Here is a 20384-nt window from a genome sequence, read left to right on the forward strand (position 1 = left end):
AAACATGTCATTGTAAATCTTTGTTATAAGCTTTGTAAATATGGGTTTCGCATGTGTATAATGGTGACAGGGAATTGCTTAAAATGCCATATGTGACATATATATATAATATATATATATAACATCTTAACTACTTGTGTTAAACAGGGTTGGAGCAAGTTTCAGTTTCTTTTGGGACTCCAAAAATAACAGTATTAGGTCATTAGACGTGAGAAGTACCGGTAAGTTTTTCTTTTTGTAGAACACTTCTACATTTTGTTGATGAAGAAAATGTATCTTTACAGGTTCCGGTAAGGGTGTGAGTCTGAAGGTGGGGGGGGGGGGGGGGGGGGGGGGGGGATAGCAGGATAGGATAGCCTTAACGAAGCTATGTGCATGAGCCGAAATTGACTTAATTTGATATGTAAAATGTACATGTACTTGTTTTTGTTTTCAAACCCTTTGGCCGATATTTTCAGTTTCAAAGTGTCAAGTGATAGCATCCAATACCAGCTGTGTTAGAGCAAAGTTAAAACTATTCATCAAACACGAGAATGCTGATTTTGTTGGTACAGTGGACGCCGCTTAATAAAACCGTGGTTAATAGAGCCAGCCGCTTATAAAAGCCGATTTCAGACGGTCCGGATTTATCACTATATCTTATGTATTAGAAAAAGCCGGTTAATAAACCCAACCTGCCGCTTATTAAAGCCAGTTTTCTCAGAGAAATCACATAGTTTGTGACTAAAACTCACATTATCTTGTTCTTGTAATCGCTCAAGTCATACGAAGTAACCGAGTTCAGAAAAGAATGTCAGTCAATAAAAACCGCACGTGTTGAGTTCATAAATTGTGTAGCTTTGATCGCGTGTTGTGTTCATGACTATTATTGATGTACCGAAGTGATCAAAGTACACGTACATGTACATAATTAAAACAAAAGTTCAACATCCTTCGTGAAGTTTTGTTTAGATTCAAACAAGTGTAAATGACAAAAGAAAGTGACTGAGTGACGTAAACAAAATCCCCCAGCGGGTTAGGGGGAAGAATTTACCCGATGCTCCCCAGCATGTCGTAAGAGGCGACTAACGGATTCTGTTTCTCCTTTTACCCTTGTTAAGTGTTTCTTGTATAGAATATAGTCAATTTTTGCAAAGATTTTAGTCAAGCAGTACATTGTATGTTAGAAATGTTAAGTCCTTTGTACTGGAAACTTGCATTCTCCCAGTAAGGTCATATATTGTACTACGTTGCAAGCCCCTGGAGCAAATTTTTGATTAGTGCTTTTATGAACAAGAAACAATTGACAAGTGGCTCTATCCCCTCTCCCCCCTCTCCCCGTCGCGATATAACCTTCGTGGTTGAAAACGACGTTAAACACCAAATAAAGAAAGAAAGACATAAACAAAAGAGAAGATTTTTTTTTTTAAGTGTTTCTTGTATAGAATATAGTCAATTTTTGTAAAGATTTTAGTCAAGCAGTATGTAAGAACTGTTAAGTCCTTTGTACTGGAAACTTGCATTCTCCCAGTAAGGTCATATATTGTACTACGTTGCAAGCCCCTGGAGCAAATTTTTGATTAGTGCTTTTGTGAACAAGAAACAATTGACAAGTGGCTCTCTCCCCCCTTTCCCCGTCGCGATATAACCTTCGTGGTTGAAAACGACGTTAAAACACCAATTAAAGAAAGAAAGACGGTGCTAAGCGAGGTAATGTTTTAAAATTTCCTGAAACAACCAAAAGTCTCTTTTTAACAGTTAACTTGTTCAGAGTGTACAGATTTATCATTAGCTTTGAAGATAATGAAGACATGAAAAAATAGAAATGAGAATGACAGCTAGTAAACTATTTCTTGGAGGCTTTTTTGCAAAAAACGGTAATATGAAATGGCGAGTTCTACACATTGGATATGCTTGAAGCTGATTTTGGGTACTGTTTGACATTTTCCATGTGTACTGTTTTGGAAAAAAGTGTTCTCATTGATTGGAAAACTTGGGTTGTTGCAAAAAAAAAATACATGTATATATATGCTAGAGTAATTGTGTTTTGTTTTTGAAAGTGTGGGTGTGTGTGTGTTTTGCAAATCAAAAGGTGTGATGAATTGTTTGCAATGCAAAAAATGACATGTATTATTACACCAGTAACTGCATGCAGCTCATACTAGGGTGAAAACAAAAAGAACATAGCTTTCATCCAATGAGAGAAATAGAACATACAAATACCCAAAAACCACACATATATACGCACGCACTCACACACACACACTCACACACAGGTAGCAGAGGGGAGATCGACAGTTTCGCACACTTTTCACAGAGACAAGATCAGTGGACAGAGCACGGGACCAAGAGAAGTAACTGCCAGAAATGAACTTAATATCTGTAGAGTAGCCTCCCTTCATATATAGATCCGCAACTTGGGTTCTTCTGCTGCACATGATAACATTAACACGGACAGTTATAACAGGGCTAGCACGAGTCCTTTGCGTGTTTGACCCCATAACTTTGTCTCTGGGTGATAATAGCTTATTGTTGAATATAGTTGACAAGTAGGAACGATTGAAGACGGCCCAGTAAACATGGGTACACAGGATCCGCCTCCAGCGCTTTCTGCCAAGAATGAAAGGTAAGTTGACGCAATTATTGACTTATTCAGGAGTTTAATACAAGACTTGGAGCTTTTTGTAATTTTGGTTGGTCTGTATCATGATCATGACATCGGCATGAGTGCCATGACACAAGAAAATGTTTTCAGGCCAGCAATATTTTAAGCATGTTCGTATTTTAAAGATCATAATGATCTAGCTCTCAGATTGTTCACTGACACTGCATGCTTCTGACTGGACTGTTTATTGTTCACTGACACTGCATGCTTCTGACTGGACTGTTTATTGTTCACTGACACTGCATGCTTCTGACTGGACTGTTTATTTCAGTTCCTTTGCATACTACACCATCAATGCACGGCTTCCTGTGATCTTAGCCCGTATTGCCGACAGTCTTTGTCGCAAGAAAGAACGAATCATCGCTAAATATGGACAGGTAAGAAACAGAACTGTGAAGGGCATTAATTGTTATGGTCACATCAGCTACGACTACACATTCAGAGTAAATGTTTGCTATGCGGAAAGTCTTTTTTCTTCTCATTGTATAATGTGTTGAGTCTGGCACTGTCAGGTCAATATTTGGTGTCATTATTTTGAATGCATCTACTTTGTAAGAATGCAATGAAATGCATAGTGATCGACTGTCCTATTATTTCTTATGTCAATCATTTCTCATGTCAATTAATTATTTTTGTCATAGACATAAGAAGTACTGATTGCAGACATCTCCTACATAATTATTCTGTTAACTTGGTTGGCTTTTATGGCTAGCCATGAAAAGATATTTGTCATAAATTAGTGACGATCATAATAGATTGAAAATTATCTCCATTTTTTTTTTCAGGAATCCTCAGAAGACATCAAGTTTGTGATCGGCCATCTTTCAAAGCTGAGATACGAGGTGCAGACAAACAAAGCTATCCAGCCGTTGGAGTCCAACGCTCCAGATGTTCAGGCGTGGAACAGGGAACTGGCCACCCAGACAGCGGCTCAGGGGGGAGAACCTCCCAAGTGGTACTCTGCCACCTGGCTCTACGTGGAAACCTACATGTACAGAGCTCTCAACGACTATGTGGCTCTCACGTGAGTGTTGCTTTGCAGGACAGTGTCTTTTTAATGCGTCTTAACTGTTCGGCGAGTCCTGTTAGGGTCATTTTCATTGAGGAACAAACAAACATTAACTGACTGGCTGGCAGACTGACAGACATACTATTTTTGAAAGAAAGTGACTGAAAAGTTTTGTACAGTAGAACCACCATTTTAAGACCCGCTAAGACCCGCTAATTCAAGACTTCCCCCTTTTAGGACCTTGATTTTTCAGATTTTCTGTTCCTAACATCAGATTCTGTGAAGTTGTACTTGTTTTAAGACTCCCTCGTTTTTAAGATCTGATTAAAAGGGAAGTTTTTACTGTACTCAGAACACTACGGTTGTGTTATTTATTTATTTTTTTCTCAATATCTTTAGCTCCTGTTGATGGATGTTACATTTTTTGAAAATACCATTTGTGGAACAGATTGAGATAATTATGTTCTTTCTGCTGGATTGGCGTATTGATGGCTGAAATCTCAACTTTCAGAAACAATTTCTTGAAACTATTGTTTGAATTATAACAGTGGCCTGGTAATTGTCTGTTGCAGAAAGACAATGAAGTCATTTGACATTTTTGGTGAGCAGAAGCAAATAGCTTACACGGATGCAGAGGTGCCAGTGAGTTCTCTGATGTCCTACCTAGATGAAGTCACCGCCAATCTTCAGAAAGGCAGCAAGACTGATATTGATGAGCTCTTCTCTGAGTTCATTCAGGTGAGTAAGCTAGTGCTCCAGAATGAATACTTCAAGGTCAGTTTTCCATGGCGCATTGGCTTTCCACAGCTAGAACTCTTTTAGTATGGTTGTTCCTGCAGCTCTTAGGAGGATGTGTGGTAGAGCTCAGAAATATGAGTTTTACGTGATTTTTTATGGGAGAGTGTAGCTTCAGAGCTCTACAAACATTCAAAACTTAGCAGACAAAAAAAGCGTGTGCTGATAAAATTAATGCGTATCCAAAGATGAAAGTTGTTTATGAAAACATGTCAAATGACTGGTACCTGTAAAATGTAATTTTTTTGCCAGGTGTGTTTGCTGGAATTGTTGAAAATGTGATAACTATTTTCAGGTTGCTCTGTGGGGAAACAAGTGTGACCTGTCCATCTCACACGGGGCAGAGAACTCACAGAAACAGTGCCTCCTAGAGCAGTTGTCCCACCTTAAACCCAACATCCTGGCTGATGATACGAGGAAAACGCTTGCAGCACTGCGCAGCGCAGCAGGTGCACGCAACCACCAAGCAGGGAGAGTGGATATTGTTCTAGACAACGCTGGGTTTGAACTTGTCACAGACTTGACTTTCGCTGAAGTGCTGCTAGCAACCGGGTTAGCCTCGTGTGTCCATTTTCACGGGAAGACGATGCCGTGGTTCGTTTCTGACGTGACGCAGGACGATTTCTCTTGGACTTTAGACACCATGTCTGCTAGCAGCAACACGGCTGTCTCAAAGTTAGGTGCCAAATGGAAGTCACGTCTGCAGGACGGAAGCTGGGTTTACAAGGCACACTCCTTTTGGACTCTGCCGTACGACTACAGCCTGATGAAGAAGCATGCACAAGATCTCTACGCCGATTTGGCCAAGGCGGACCTGGTGTTCTTCAAAGGTGATCTCAACTACAGGAAGCTGGTGGGAGACCGAGACTGGAATCCCACCACACCTTTCCAAGTGAGTCTTCGAGGTTTTCACCCTGCACCCCTCTGCAGCCTTCGAGCTCTGAAGGCCGACACTGTGGCAGGATTGCGGCCGGGCGTGGCGGAAGAGGTGGCGGTGAAGGACGAAAAATGGCAGGTGAACGGAAGCTGGACCACCATCAGTTTCTGTGGGGAGAGGGTGTCTTGATCGTATAACCTTGCAAGCAGCAGATGACTGCTCGAAGTAGGGAGGTTGCCAGGCATGAGATTTCTTCTATTTTCAAAGCTCCAGAGAAAATTCTTGTTATCCCCAGAGTGCTTGGCATTGCATCCTTTTTGAGTCACTTGAGAAAAAGTGACTATGTAATCGGTCAGTGTTAGTCTGTCCGGCCGGCCGGCCGGCCGTCCGTAGACACCACCTTAACGTTGGACTTTTCTCGGAAACTATCAAAGCGATCGGGCTCATATTTTGTTTAGTCGTGACCTCCAATGACCTCTACACTTTAACGATGGTTTCGTTGACCTTTGACCTTTTTCAAGGTCACAGGTCAGCGTCAAAGGAAAAATTAGACATTTTATATCTTTGACAAAGTTCATCGGATGTGATTGAAACTTTGTAGGATTATTCTTTACATCAAAGTATTTACATCTGTAGCCTTTTACGAACGTTATCAGAAAAACAAGGGAGATAACTAGCCTTTTCTGTTCGGCAACACACAACTTAACGTTGGGCTTTTCTCGGAAACTATAAAAGTGACCGGGCTCAAATTTTATGTGAACGTGACTCATTGTGTTGTGAATAGCAATTTCTTCCTGTCCATCTGATGCCTCATATAATATTCAGAACTGCGAAAGTGACTCGATCGAGCGTTTGCTCTTCTTGTTTCAAAAAATGTTGATGCTTTCGGGCATTACACTTTTTTTTTTTTAAAGATATATACATGTAACTATGATTTTATGATCTTCTGCCTGGTTGTCTTGATTGCGTAAATGTGCTCTTGGTGTGAAGTGGAGTCAAATGATAATATATTTGTTCTTATACTATATTGCAATGAAGGTGAACATTTAAAATCTGAGTTGATGGTATATTTTTTTACCTTTATTCTCATGTTTGATGGTAGTGTGTGACAGTGTGTGCATAATGAATTTCACTTATGAGAGCTGCAGCAAATTTCCAATTCAGCGTTGCACTTTAAATTTTGAATTTGTACTTAAGTGTTGTCATGTTTCATCCGAAACTGTGCATAGGCATTGCTTTCCTCAGCTGATATACAGTAGGCTTTTGAACCCTGAAAGTTGCAGGTTTATATTCATCAGCTTTTTTGTTTTACGGTAATCGGAATATTATTCTTTATTCCCCCCTCTGCTTCTTTACCTCTGTAAACTTGTAGAGCTAGTTATTTTTCGATAATGACCCAGCAACCAAACAAATAACGAGCCAGCAACAGCCTGAATCCTCGATAGTGCAATGGGTTGAGAAGCTGTTCTGTTTCGGTACTACTTTTGCGACTGAAAAGTTCCGAACGCTCTATACGTACGAAGTATACATCTCTGGAGCAAACAATACAAACATGCCGCATTTAAATTAACAACTACAGGCCTGAACACATGAATCTCCATATAAAATCCATGAGTTCGGTTATTTTCTGAATCTAGATCTGCTGTGCACAAACCGTTCATCAAAAGCAAATTCCCAAGGCAAGTAACTCATACTCTAGCGACAAGAGTAGTTCCCCTTCTTTTAACTCGGTTTCTTCGACAACACTGACTGCAATCCGACGGTCAGTTTTCAACAATATTTCATTTTATAAACAGATCACACGCAACCAAATGCACACATCTCATCAATTTAAACAACATAAAGCGGTTTCATACACTATTTTCCCCAGAAAACTGAACTTCATACAGTAATTAACGTTGGAACACGGGTGCAAAAGTTCGTCTGCTAGTCCCATTTGACGAAAAAACATTATCCTAAGCAATACTAAAACATAAACAGAACACACAATATCTGCCTGTATACAACTCTCCTGTGTTCACTTTCAAGTGAATAACTATCGTTCTGATATCATTTTAAAGTGAAGCTGAAGAAACCTGGTGTCGGCACTGCTGTGCATCTCCTATGATCTCAATGGTATCAAGGCACGGGTCATAGCCCTTTGCCGCGACAAGGTTTGCCGATACCGGCACTTGTCGTGTCTAGACAGTGACGTCATTCATAGATGACGCCAATCATAAATGACGTTTGTCAAGGGAACTTATGCTTTCAAGTGTTGCTGCTTCCAGTGACAGGAAGGTATAGAGATTGATCATTGTATACAATCAATTTATCATTGTATACACAAATTACACAAACGTCATCTTGTGAGGGACCAAAAAATATTGAAACTCTCGGATGATTTTTTTGTGTGGTATCAACCTCGACCTACGGTCTCGGTTGATACCACAAAAAAATCATCCTCGAGTTTCAATATTTTTCGGTCCCTCACTCGATGACGTTGTGTAATCTCTATTTACCGCCACAGCAGAATAACAGCATATCCGTGTACTTGATTTTAGTCCAAAACAGGGAAACTGACAAGAAGTGTTAACAGAATGGAATGATTTGCACGGAACTATACAACCGCGCATTAATCGATCGCCTGCGCAGGTTGACTGGTTGAGTGATTCGGATTCGATCAAACTTTCGCACAAAAACTCCTGTTTTCTTTGAATAACTGAAGAAAGGAGGAATAAAGAGGTTACACACCTCGTCTCAGTGATTATTAAAAATAATGGTCTCAGTTCGCGGTCATGAAAAAGCTCGCTGAAGCTCGCATTTTTCATGATCCGCTAACTTCGACCATTATTTTTAATAATCACTGAGACTCGGCATGTAACCTCTACGTATTCATATGTTTGATCCATACCCTCCGGCTCATTCCATGCATGTTTTAAGTGCAATGTAGCTATGATTTTACCCATATCTCTGTCAAGATTTTCCCCAATTCAAATCCTAGCAATGGTAGCATGCTCTATTCCCCAAGCGCATAAGGCCCCCACCTTTTGATTTGAATAAAAGGCAAAACAACATACACAAAAATCTGTAGACCTACTTATTGCTCCCTCTAGAATTAACATAGAACGGCTCTTTATTCTGACAAAACATTGTGTTGGTGGTTGATACGAAGGCTGAAATTTATAGTGAAGTGCTTACAAAGTTAGTTTCCTTCATTGTATCTGAGTGTCCTTTCTGTCGTAAAATAGCAGCTGAATGTGTTTGACGTTAGAAGGTTGAGTATAAAAGAAATCATGCCTAGTTGGGAGAAAAAAAGATTGCTTTTGGGGTTTGATGAGTACGGTAAACTAAGAGAAAGCATGTTTTATTCCCTTATGGAAGCTGTTTCCATAAAAAGCCCTTGTCACACCAGTTTTGATACATTACCGTATGGTAATTATGCAGTAATTAAGTTAATTATCAGTGTTTTCATATTCTTTGTGATATGCTAAAAGAAAATGGAAATTATATTTCTCCGGCATACTTGCTGTACTTTTGGTGTGTGTGTGTGTGTGCGTGTCAGACAGACATTGTGAAATTGCTTACTAAAATGAAATGCAGATGCCATAGTGCAACACATAAACAGTTTGGCTATTTTGAGCTGTTAAAACAGCAGACTCCTCTGTGTAGCAATTATACTGTGAAAACATAATGTATCGTTAACACACATTCATGCATTAGGGTGCACACGCATGAAGAAAGTTTTTATATACATTTATTGTGTATACATGTTGTCAAAATTGTAGTTTCATAATCTGTTCCTTGAGACATTAATTTCCAGAATTGCAGTTTGGTTTGTGAGCAAAATTGTGAAAACATAACTAGCTTAATGCCATTCATATGCAGCCATACACTCTCTCTCTCTCTCTCTCTCTCTCTCTCTCACACACACACACACACTTTTGGGAAAAGTATATGTGTGTGTGCATGAAATAACGTTTACAAGGTAATTTCATCATTTTTTCCCCTTATTCTTAAAGCCTGAGTTAACTGATAGCCATGCTCACAGGGAACAATAAATTAACCAGACGCAGAAACAGAAAAAGACGTGTGCCTGAAACTTGTGATAGACATGCGAAGGCTTTAATTCCAAGACTTCGCACAGTTATGTAACGAACAGAAAGGAAATAAAATCGATTAAATTCCCATCTTTTTGGAACCTGGTCATAAATGGCTGATCAGTAATTGATTTCGTTTTACTTTTATTTTTCGACCCTGGTTACAGATCACAAATGTGTTTCAAACGTTTTTTGAACCTGGTTGCAGTTATATTAAAAGTGTCAGTGATACAGTTATATTAAAAGTGTCAGTGATACAGTGCCTTCAGACTTTCTTTCTTTATTTGGTGTTTAACGTCGTTTTCAACCATGAAGGTTATATCGCGACGGGAAAAGGGGGGGAGATGGGATAGAGCCACTTGTTAATTGTTTCTTGTTCACAAAAGCACTAATCAAAAAATTGCTCCAGGGGCTTGCAACGTAGTACAATATATTACCTTATTGGGAGAATGCAAGTTTCCAGTACAAAGGACTTAACATTTCTTACATACTGCTTGACTAAAATCTTTACAAACATTGACTATATTCTATACAAGAAGTGCCTTCAGACGGTTCTGCGCGTGGTGAATTATTTGTTCCCTGCGAACATGGCCATAAGGACCGTCCTTAATTGAGCCCCAAGTCCACTTCATGAAAGCTTTATAAAGCACTGAGCAATATTTTGCAGGATTTAATGCATGTCTGAACAGGGAACTATTGGCATACATAGTGGACCCCCCCCCCCCCCCCCATTGACTCCCTCCTTTTTAAGTCCTGATTTTCTCAGATTTTTTGAGGTCTCAAAAGGAGTGTTCCACTGTAATCCTAAAATACACTTGTTTTAAACTTTTACACTCCACCGTGTCCTGATCAAGTCAACATGAAAATCATTCATATCACAAAACCATTACAATTTCATACATTTCATAAAAACTTGTGAATGAATAACAAATTGCATGTTCATAAAACAATTGTCACGTGGGCACTTAAACATTTTGAACCATTATATCAGGAAGATTTTATCAAACACAAAAAACAAAATAACATGTTTGTAAATGCATGCGGCTGGTAAGAAACCCCACCATGTCATCAAAACCCTCCCAGCAACCCTTCCAATTGTCAAACCTATGATATTGCTGATTTTGTTAAATCATTTGGAAAATCTGTTCAAGTCTTGCAAAGTGCTCCCTTTGGGTAACAATACATTTATTCACATCACTCTGTGACATTGAAAAGGGCAGAGGTTCAGTTGGTGACAAGCAAATCACATACAAAAAAAGCGATAAAAGATGATTGTTAATGCTCCAAATAAAAGAACACAAAATCAAAAACGATTTTTATGGAATATTTGATTAAAATGAATAAGACAGTGTATTGCCTTATAAACATTTCATATGAAAAAAAAAATTAGTTCCTGATCACTATTCCCAAAGCTAACCTTTGTTGTTCCGAACGACAGAGTCAAAGTCCATCAGAATATCTTTCCTTTTGATAGACTTCACGTCTTCCAGAAACTCTCCAACAGTGTAAGCGTGGAACTCCTCCGTTTCCAGCAGCTTCATGAAAGGACTTTCACGATTGTGGCGGCAGTCAGTGAGGTGGGCGCGAATGTCTTCGTACTTCATGCCCCGAGCATCAGCCACAGCCTCCCAGTTTTTCAAGCACCCCTGGTCCAGTTTCCTCCGTAGCCATTCGAGGATGGGTTTGCGGAGTCGTATGAGGCGTGTGCCGTTCGTGGGGTTGATGCTGTAGGATGGATATGTGCCGCTGGAATTATCTGTGGAGTACATCGACAAAAGGGTATGCTTAGTCATGAGAAGTAAATCAATTTTATGTTTTAAAAAACATAGACAGAGGAAAACACTGACAGACAGGCGTATGTGGATGTAGACCCACTCTCACAAATGAATGTAGAAATATATCGGTGCATGCACTCAAACATGCTCATTACATTCATGACTAACAAACAAAACTAGCCATAAACAGTCTTATTCTCGACTCATGTCCCAAATACAGTAACGTAGCTACAAAAACAACAAAAAGCACAACAAACCAAAAAGCATACTTTTTACATACCCCCCCTGCCCCCCATAAACAGCTTCTTTATCTAATTCTAAGGTTAATTTTTTTCATCAGAATAAAACACATGAGCAACTCAAAAGCTGAAAGCCATTCTCACTGTCTCCCGAAGAAGGGGGCGACGGTCCCTGCAAGTTTGCCGGAATGTTCCTGGAGTCGAGTGTTGGCTGACTAGTGCCACCACTGAGTGGTGCCGAGAGCGGGCTGGCTGCTTGCCCGGGGTTAGGCGGACACGAAATATTGGGCATCATGAGCGGGTGGGCCATAGGATAAGACATTGCGCCACCTGAGGGAAAGAAGGGTGGGTTACCGACGCTGCCAAACATGGGAGCCATCATTGGCATGACGCTCGGTTGGCCGCCCTGCGTGTAGCTGACCTGGAGAGGGTAGTACATCATGTTGGGTAAGAACCCTCCCGGAGAACTCATGACTCCTGAGGGCATGCCCTGATAGCATGCTGACTGGGTGGCACCGTGGAAGAAGCCAGGCTGTTGAACTTGTGTTGCGGGTCTGCTGATGTCAGCGCTCAGATCGTTGGCTTTGTCGGGATAGTTCTGGAGATTGGGGGGAGTACCTTCTAGCTTTGTGGGAGTGTTGTGGAGCTTGGTGGGAGTGTTGTGGAGATTGGTGGGAGTGCCTTCTAGCTTGGTGGAGTTGTTCTGCAGATTGGTGGGAGTGCCCTCAAAAGTGGACGTGGAGATTGCTCCTTGGGTTGAGGAGGAGCTAGCCGCACACCGAACGTAGGATGAAGTAAAGCTTGACCCCGCCCCACCATCTTGGTCGCCGTGTGCGATGTTACTTGTTATGCTGTTTGCTGTAAAATATGGAAAGGTGTTGGTGGGTATATCCAGTGTTATCTTCCTTATCGCCTGTTTAAATTCCAACCAGTGTGATGCTGTAGGATCTTATCTGTTGTCATAATATTTGATACGTAACAGAAAAACCTGCAAAATCTTTTTTTTAGTTGCATAACATACACACACACACACACACCCCACACATCAATTATCAATCCATAATCTGCGCAATAGAACACACGCTCTTCCTCTCTCAACATCATCCTTCTCTTTTTCTTCACAAACAAGAAGAGCAAACGCTCGATCGAGTCACTTTCGCAGTTCTGAATATTATATGAGGCATCAGATGGACAGGAAGAAATTGCTATTCACAACACAATACAGATGTAAATAATTTGATGTAAAGAATAATCCTATAAAGTTTGAATCAAATCCGATGAATAGTTTCAGAGATATGATATTTCAATTTTTTTCCTTCAAGACATACCTGTGACCTTGAAAAAGGTCAAAGGTCACCAAAGCAGACGTCAAAGTGTAGAGGTCACTGGGAGTCACGTTCACATAAAATTTGAGCCCGGTCACTTTTATAGTTTCCGAGAAAAGCCCAACGTTAAGTTGTGTGTTGCCGAACAGAAAAGGCTAGTTATCTCCCTTGTTTTTCTGATAACGTTCATAAAAGGCTACAGATGTAAATACTTTGATGTAAAGAATAATCCTACAAAGTTTCAATCACATCCGATGAACTTTGTCAAAGATATAAAATGTCTAATTTTTCCTTTGACGCTGACCTGTGACCTTGAAAAAGGTCAAAGGTCAACGAAACCATCGTTAAAGTGTAGAGGTCATTGGAGGTCACGACTAAACAAAATATGAGCCGGATCGCTTTGATAGTTTCCGAGAAAAGTCCAACGTTAAGGTGGTGTCTACGGACGGCCGGCCGGACGGCCGGCCGGACAGACTAACACTGACCGATTACATAGAGTCACTTTTTCTCAAGTGACTCAAAAAATGTATAGCTCTTAACTAGTCTACCCTAAATGTCTTCCCCAACTCACAATTGTCACTGCTTTCAGCATGGGATGAAGCCTGAGCAGCTTCAGAAGGTGGGCCGTGTGAGGATTGTGGAGGTGATCCTGCTTGCTGCTGGTTGTCTGCAACCTGTTCAAGACTTGTCAGCGGAGTCAGCAGAGGAGGGGCGTTTAGTGGTGCCTTCAGTTCTGCAACACAGGCATGAGACCAAGGGTAGGGTGGATGGTGGCGAGAGAGGTGAAGGGACGGGGAATGTTTACAGTGCCGTGTGCCAGACTGTGAGCAGTGCCCGCCATTGTTTAGCTCAGGCACCGTCGCGGCAGACGCGCCTTAGTTCTATGCAGGAAAATGCAGCACGCTATAGACCCTATCGGTATTCCAAGCTCTCGTAATCTCTCGCAAACTTCAGAGCATAGCAAAGCATGCGGTACAGCGATCTCGTGCGAGCTGCACAAGCCAAGGTTCGAAGTTCTCGTGATGTTCAAAGCATAACAAAGAGCGTGTCTCGCGAGAGCTGCTCAGATACCGAAAAGGCCTATTCTGGCCATCTGGCCAACTGTCGTCCTCATCTCTAAGGCAGACTGATACCAATAGGTGTAAAGTTACACCCGCCTTCAGGCTCAGGCATTTTCAAACGCTCGACTCAAGTCTAAACAGGCAAAGACCAAAGCTTTGGTTAAAGCATGTTTTATTCATTTCATTCCCATACAGTGGAAACTCCGTTTTAAGACCCCCTGATTTTAGACTCCCTCTCTTTTAAGACCCTTCTTCTTCTGCATTCGTGGGCTCAAACTCCCACGTACACTCGTGTTTTTGCACAAGTGGATTTGTACGTGTCTGACCGATTTTACTCTGCCATTTGGGCAGCCATACGCCGTTTTCGGAGGATTTTAAGACCCTTTTTTCTCAGACTTTGTGATCATAACCTATGTCAATTGACCCCAATTTGAAGACTCCCTCCTTTTTAAAATGTGATCGTCTCAGATTTTGTTAGGTCTTTGGGGGGTTCCACTGAATACATATTACAATCGTTTCAGACGGGCGCAGTGGCATGGTGGTAAGACGTCGGCCTCCTAATCGGGAGGTCGTGAGTTCGAATCCCGGTCGCTACCGCCTGGTGGGTTAAGAGTGGAGATTTTTCCGATCTCCCAGGTCAACTTATGTGCAGACCTGCTAGTGACTTAACCCCCTTCGTGTGTACATGCAAGCACATGACCAAGTGCGCACGGAAAAGATCCTGTAATCCATGTCGGAGTTCGGTGGGTTATGGAAACAAGAAAATACCCAGCATGCCTACTCAACGAAAGCGGAGTGAGCTGACTATGCTCTCAGAGTATAGTGTGGGGAACCCAAATGGGCAAATGAGCTCACACGTAACCAGAAAATTCTGGAACGCTGAAGAAGAAAAAGAACAATCGTTTCACACAAAAACAACACACTGAACGATAACAAGCAAAATGCGTTGAGACTGATGAGGCCAAATAAAAATATTTGTCATCATTTTCACGAGTTTTCATTCACAAACATCTGGGAAATAAATCTCATGTTCCCCATGCAATAACTCGAGGTGGTGAATGGGTTTGAGCTTTCAGGTGAAACGTGGATTGTCAAAGTAAAAGCCAATCAGGCTGATTGTTTGATGTGTGGAACCATCGCGGCTTTGGATTTGTGTTTCCGAGGACAACGATTGTAAGCATTCACTCTCAAAGACCCAATCAATGTTGATAATTACCGCGGCGACTCGCCATGGTCAATTTGCAACTTATCTCTGTAATTGCAAAATCCACAACGAAAAGTCATAAACATTTAAAAGAAAAGAAATATGCTCAACACTTACTAAATTCACAGGTATGATCGCAGCTCTCATGTACATTTTCAGACTGGAAGAAAAGCGTCAACAAGCTTCGTTTGACGTCACATACAAGTTTGACGTGTTATCTCGTGCTACTGTCACGATGCTTTGTGGCCCGGAGTTGGATTCTAAAAATTCGTCTCCCTGTGGGTTATTGTGCATTTTGTTGCACAACCAAAATGATGACAAAAACGATGTTTGGTGGCTTGTTGACAGACCAGCACTTTGTTGTTGGTCCTCGGGGAGCATATCGCCTTTTGTCTCATATTTATCAACCGCGGCCTTCGTCCTTGGTCGATAAAGATGAAACAAAAGATGGTCCCCTTGGACCAACAAAAAAGCTGGTCTGTGAACAAGCCACCAAACATCTTATAATGTTGGTTTAGGGTAACCCGACCGACCCTATTTTTTCCCGCTGACCCTAAAACTTTTGTTTTCATTTCTAAACAAAAGCTAACTGTTGGCACATGTTGCGAACCATACCCAGACTTAAGGAAGTAGCCTCCTTTAAAATCGACTACATTTAAAAAAAAACATTTTAAAAACTAAAATCGACTTACTGACCTACTTTTAATTTTATGGTCACATTACCCTAAACCAACATATATTTTTGTTTGGCCTGATCATTACTACAGTGTTACCTCCTTTTAAGACCAACAAAAAATAGGAGAAAATCAGGCCTTTCAAAGGTCTTAAATAAATTATAGGTAAATTTACATACTTTATAAAAAGAAATGTAAAAACACTACGGTCTCAAAAGTGGGATGGTCTTAAAACAGACTGTCCTAAAAGAGGAGAGGGTGGGGTGGGGGTGTTCCCACTGCATTCTAAATGTAATGTTTTTGTAAAAAGCTTCCCCCCCCCCCCCCCCCCAGTCTAGCAGGACTTATTCAATGACATTGTGTTGGATTTGAGAGCATGCGAGGTACCTCAATGTCTGGATGCAAGTCATATTGAATTTACATCTGTCGTTGGCACCTTAGTTATGATTCTTCATCAGTGTTTGTGTGTGTGTGCATGCATGCATGCGAGTGTGTGTGTGTGTGTGTGTGTGTGTGTGTGTGTGTGTGTGTGTGTGTGTGTGTGTGTGTGTGTGTGTGTGTGTGTGTGTGAATGATAGACAGACCGAGAGACATGTCATCAACATGAAAACTTAGATATCTGGCACAATACATATTAGGCTAGTGCCTGTCGACAAAAACAAAAACAAAAAAAAAGAAAAAAAAAGAGGAAGGGACAGGGAGAGAGAGGAAGGGACAGGGAGAGAGAGAGAGAGAGAGAGAGAGAGAGAGAGAGAGAGAGAGAGAGAGAGAGAGAGAAAGAGGAAGGGACAGAGAGAGAGAGAGAGAGAGAGAGAGAGAGAGAGAGAGAGAGAGAGAGAGAGAGAGAGAGAGAGAGAGAGAGAGAGAGAGAGAGAGAGAGAGAGAGAGAGAGAGAGAGAGAGAGAGAGAGAGAGAGAGACAAACAAAGAGAGACAGACACAGAGAGAGAACGAGAGAAGACGACAGAGAGAATGTGTGTGTGTGTGTGTGTGTGTGAGAGAGAAAGAGAGAGTGACAGACACACAGACAGTCATAGATAGTTAAAGAAAGACATATACAGACAGACAGACAGACAGACAGACAGACAGACAGACAGACAGACAGACAGCTGGTAACTAGAGATGTGGATTCCACATTTACACTTAGAACTTTATTATTACCTGTCTCACTCTGCTGTGAGTAATGGTGCAACGGTGAATATTGAAGATGCGCAAGGACATTGTTCCTTGAAGTTGAAGGCAGAGATTGATGTGACGGTGTATAGGGGATCTCTGGGTATCCTGTGCTCTGGTTAACCACCTTCTCCCCCATCGTCTTCTCCTTCTGATTCCCTGTGGTCATCATAATAACGCAGTCAGTAATCACACTACAGTGGAACCCCTCTGGGAGAAATTACATGCCCAAGGTTATAGACTTCAACCAATGATGGCGCTAATATTTTTTCAAACTGGTACACAAACTTTTATGATGGAAACTATCCAGAAAAAAAAGGTAGGCTGGTCATTGGAACCAGTAACTGAGTCCAACTCAAGAGTACTGGTTTTGTTGTTTTACCAGCGAGAAAAACAGTAGTTCTAAAAATCAACCGGTAGGTTATACCGGCAGCCAATTATTTTTCGGTATTTTCTCATTTCAACCGGTAAAATACTAAAATAACGGTAGTTACCGGTTAACGCCAATACTGTTCAACACAAAGACTTAATCCTGCTTTGCAAACACAGCACACGCACACCCTCCTTTCTCTTAAGACCTACCAAAATCTGAAAAAACAATCAGGCCTGAAAAAGGAGGTAGTCTTAATTAAAGACACAGTGCAGCTCACAGTCTTCGTTTTGCGGTTTTGTTGCAGCTGAGTGCATTTACAGTTCAAAAATCCTCCTATGGTAGTAAAACAAACCCAAAACTACCCAACGACGACATCTGTGAAGCTCAACAGTTTCTTGTTCACGCGAGTGCATAAATTAACCTAGTTATTACGTGGTGTTTGGTCGGAGTTCGATTCAACTGAGTGATTCCGGCCTCCATTTTGTTTTACACAAACTCATGATGATGTCTGACATAGTTTGCTTGTGACGTGTCTTTTTGTGCATGATGTGGTGATCTACCTGATCTAAATTTAGATCCAAAAATAGGTCAAGACCAGCCGGGTCCGAGTACGAAATTAATTCGTAAAAAATCGCAGTTCTTGACTCTTTGGGTGCAAGTCAATGAAACTTGGTAGTTCTTCTAACGGATAGCTGCCTGAGGTATGACTAAAAGCCCCAGGGGCTCCGTGCACCTGGATTTGACAAGTTCAGTACCTTTAAAATGAAGGGAAGCCTTACAGACGTTATGAACAGACAATCTGAAAAAGCAAGGTCTTAGAAGCTAGGGGAAAGTCTTAAATCAGAGGTCTTAATACGGAAGTTCCCTTCTAAAGCCATTTACAAAAAGACATATTTTCCCATCTGAAACAGCGAAAGGTCATCTGCATATTTATCGTTAACTCGGAGACTACTTTCTTTAGCAAAACGATTGAAATATTCTGCAGTATAAAAGTCGAACTCACGTTTAGTTAACGATCTACATACATTTTAACATTGAAGAAATAAAGAAAACAACAGAGAATACACATAATCTGCTGGGGTGAACAGAGCTGAGGGAAGATTATGAGTTGGCCGAAGCGGCAAGAGATAGAATTGAATTGAATTGAGAGAGAGAGATCGAGAGATCGAGAGAGAGATAGAGACAGACAGTGCAATTTTCAAGGCGCACAACTCTAGTGCTCTTCATAGGCAACCGCTTAGATCAATCCCAAAACAACAAATACCTGATTCAAAATCCTGAGCGACGAAATATTAGAATTAAACTCAAACAGTATGCTTACAGTTTTGTTCATTTGCTATCGCTTTTAGAGCATTGATTGCTAAATCTGGTTCCACAGAACAAGGCTGTCCCAACTGTCGTCTGCTGCAGATCTGTCGTTTGCTGCAGATCTGTCGTTTGCTACGGCTAAGCTTACTGATCAAGTTGACCAGCAAAGTTGGAGATACGGTTAAAATAAACGGTGGCGAAGAAGGTCACATCTTGCGTGTGTTATTTTTCAATTTTAAAGTAAACAACGGTGTCTAGGTTCAGGTCATGCAGGCAGATAGATTTACAAGTTTTGACCTACATTGAATAGACCAGCAGAACAAAACTAAGCTTACCGCAGTACAGTACTTACTGGCCTAAGACTGAAAGCCAGACATCAAAGTAAGGCTCACCTAAATGACGATTGAAGAAGTAAGTAATCCAAATTTGAACACTGAAGCACAAATTCAGCAATCATCCTCATCGCTTGTAAAATCACACACTCGCAGTCTTTTTGGCGAATGCCTCTGACAACCGACTTGGGTCACCGACTGAAACCGGCCGGTAACTGCACAGTTTCAAATGCATTGAACTGCGCAATCTCTGTAATTTGTTTTCTTAAGCAGTATTGATGACTAAATACAAAAGCAGACGTTTTAAGGCGCGTTTACCAACAAGACAAAAGGGGACTCGTTTCGCACATGAATTTGATGACACGATGTGCGGCCGCTGAAGGTTTGGCCAGCAGAAAACAGGCACTAGGCCTAAAAAAAAAAATAGGTGTGGTTACGGTAACCCGACCTACCCTATTTTTAGGGGCCGACCCTATAACTTTTTTTACAAAAATTTGTCAAAAAACAAAAAAACAAAAAAAAACGAGTGCAGATAAGGCAATGAAAGCGAAAGCGCTCGAGTCGCACACATATTTCCCTGTCAAGTAGGTTTAATTTGTACACATTAGAAAAAAAATTTAAAAAAAAAAAGTGATTGCCTACCTTCCTACCCTATTTTTTTTTGGCTATGTTACCGTAACCACACCTATTTTTTTTTTTTGGCCCTAGCAGAGTTTGTGTCAAAAAGTGGTGTTTTTTAATGCAAACGTCGGAGAAATGGGATAAAAAGCTTACACACCTCGTCCTAAATATCGTGCATATTTTCCCTCGGGTAGATTCCCAGGTATTACCTCGCCAGAGGCTCGGTAATACCTGAAAATCGACCCTAGGGAAAATATGCACGATATTAGAACTCGGAGTGTGTAACCTTTACTTAATTGTTACGATACAACGCACACAGTGACACACATACACTTATGTTACGACTATGAGTCTTGACCAGCCGCCTAAATATGAGTCTTTACTGAATCAGATTTTTCTATTCTGAACATCTCACAAGAATATTTCATGACACCAAACTGAACGTTTTGTTATGATGATAAAAAAACAATAGTTTATGTAAACAAGTTGTATGTATTTAAGAATTGAGATTGGATAGAAGTTTATGAGAATCTACAACTGCCAAATGCACGATGGAATAACGTGGATACAAATCAAGCTGTTGCACTATGTCAGAAATTTCTCTTCAAACGTGAAACGAGCCAAACGAACATTTGGATCCATAACTAGACTATTTTTAGTATTTAACATTGTCGATCACAACCAAGAAACACTCCTGCTAAGCTGTGATTTACGTTAATCTGACAGTGATCTGTTCTTATTTTTAGTCTTATTGCTGGGTCCTTTTGACTTAAACGGTAATGAAAAACTCACCAACAAGATTGTTGCGCAGCAGGGACGAGTCTGTTCCGCCTTCGGCCATGTTGTTGTACGCCAAGGGGATTCCCCTAAAATTCAAGGGAAGTAATCAGTCCAAAACA

The 20384-nt window shown here is 41.0% G+C and overlaps 2 protein-coding genes across 2 annotated transcripts; one reads left to right on the plus strand and one right to left on the minus strand.

Annotated features, from left to right (window-relative positions):
- Positions 1–1405: 1405 nt before the first annotated feature.
- Positions 1406–8987, plus strand: LOC138952362 (damage-control phosphatase ARMT1-like). Its single transcript, XM_070324019.1, has 5 exons — positions 1406–2605; positions 2916–3021; positions 3430–3668; positions 4226–4391; positions 4744–8987. The coding sequence occupies exons 1-5, from the start codon at positions 2559–2561 to the stop codon at positions 5512–5514; spliced, it is 1329 nt and encodes a 442-aa protein (XP_070180120.1). The 5' UTR covers positions 1406–2558; the 3' UTR covers positions 5515–8987.
- A 54-nt stretch (positions 8988–9041) lies between these two features.
- LOC138952361 (uncharacterized) lies at positions 9042–20346 on the minus strand. Its single transcript, XM_070324018.1, has 5 exons — positions 20278–20346; positions 16840–17010; positions 13312–13473; positions 11560–12273; positions 9042–11157 (listed from the first exon to the last, which is right to left on the minus strand). Exons 1-5 carry the CDS (start codon positions 20324–20326, stop codon positions 10814–10816), a joined length of 1440 nt encoding a protein of 479 aa, XP_070180119.1. The 5' UTR covers positions 20327–20346; the 3' UTR covers positions 9042–10813.
- Between the last annotated feature and the right edge of the window lie 38 nt (positions 20347–20384).

This window comes from Littorina saxatilis, linkage group LG17, assembly GCF_037325665.1.
Source record: "Littorina saxatilis isolate snail1 linkage group LG17, US_GU_Lsax_2.0, whole genome shotgun sequence".
NCBI lineage: Eukaryota > Metazoa > Mollusca > Gastropoda > Littorinimorpha > Littorinidae > Littorina > Littorina saxatilis.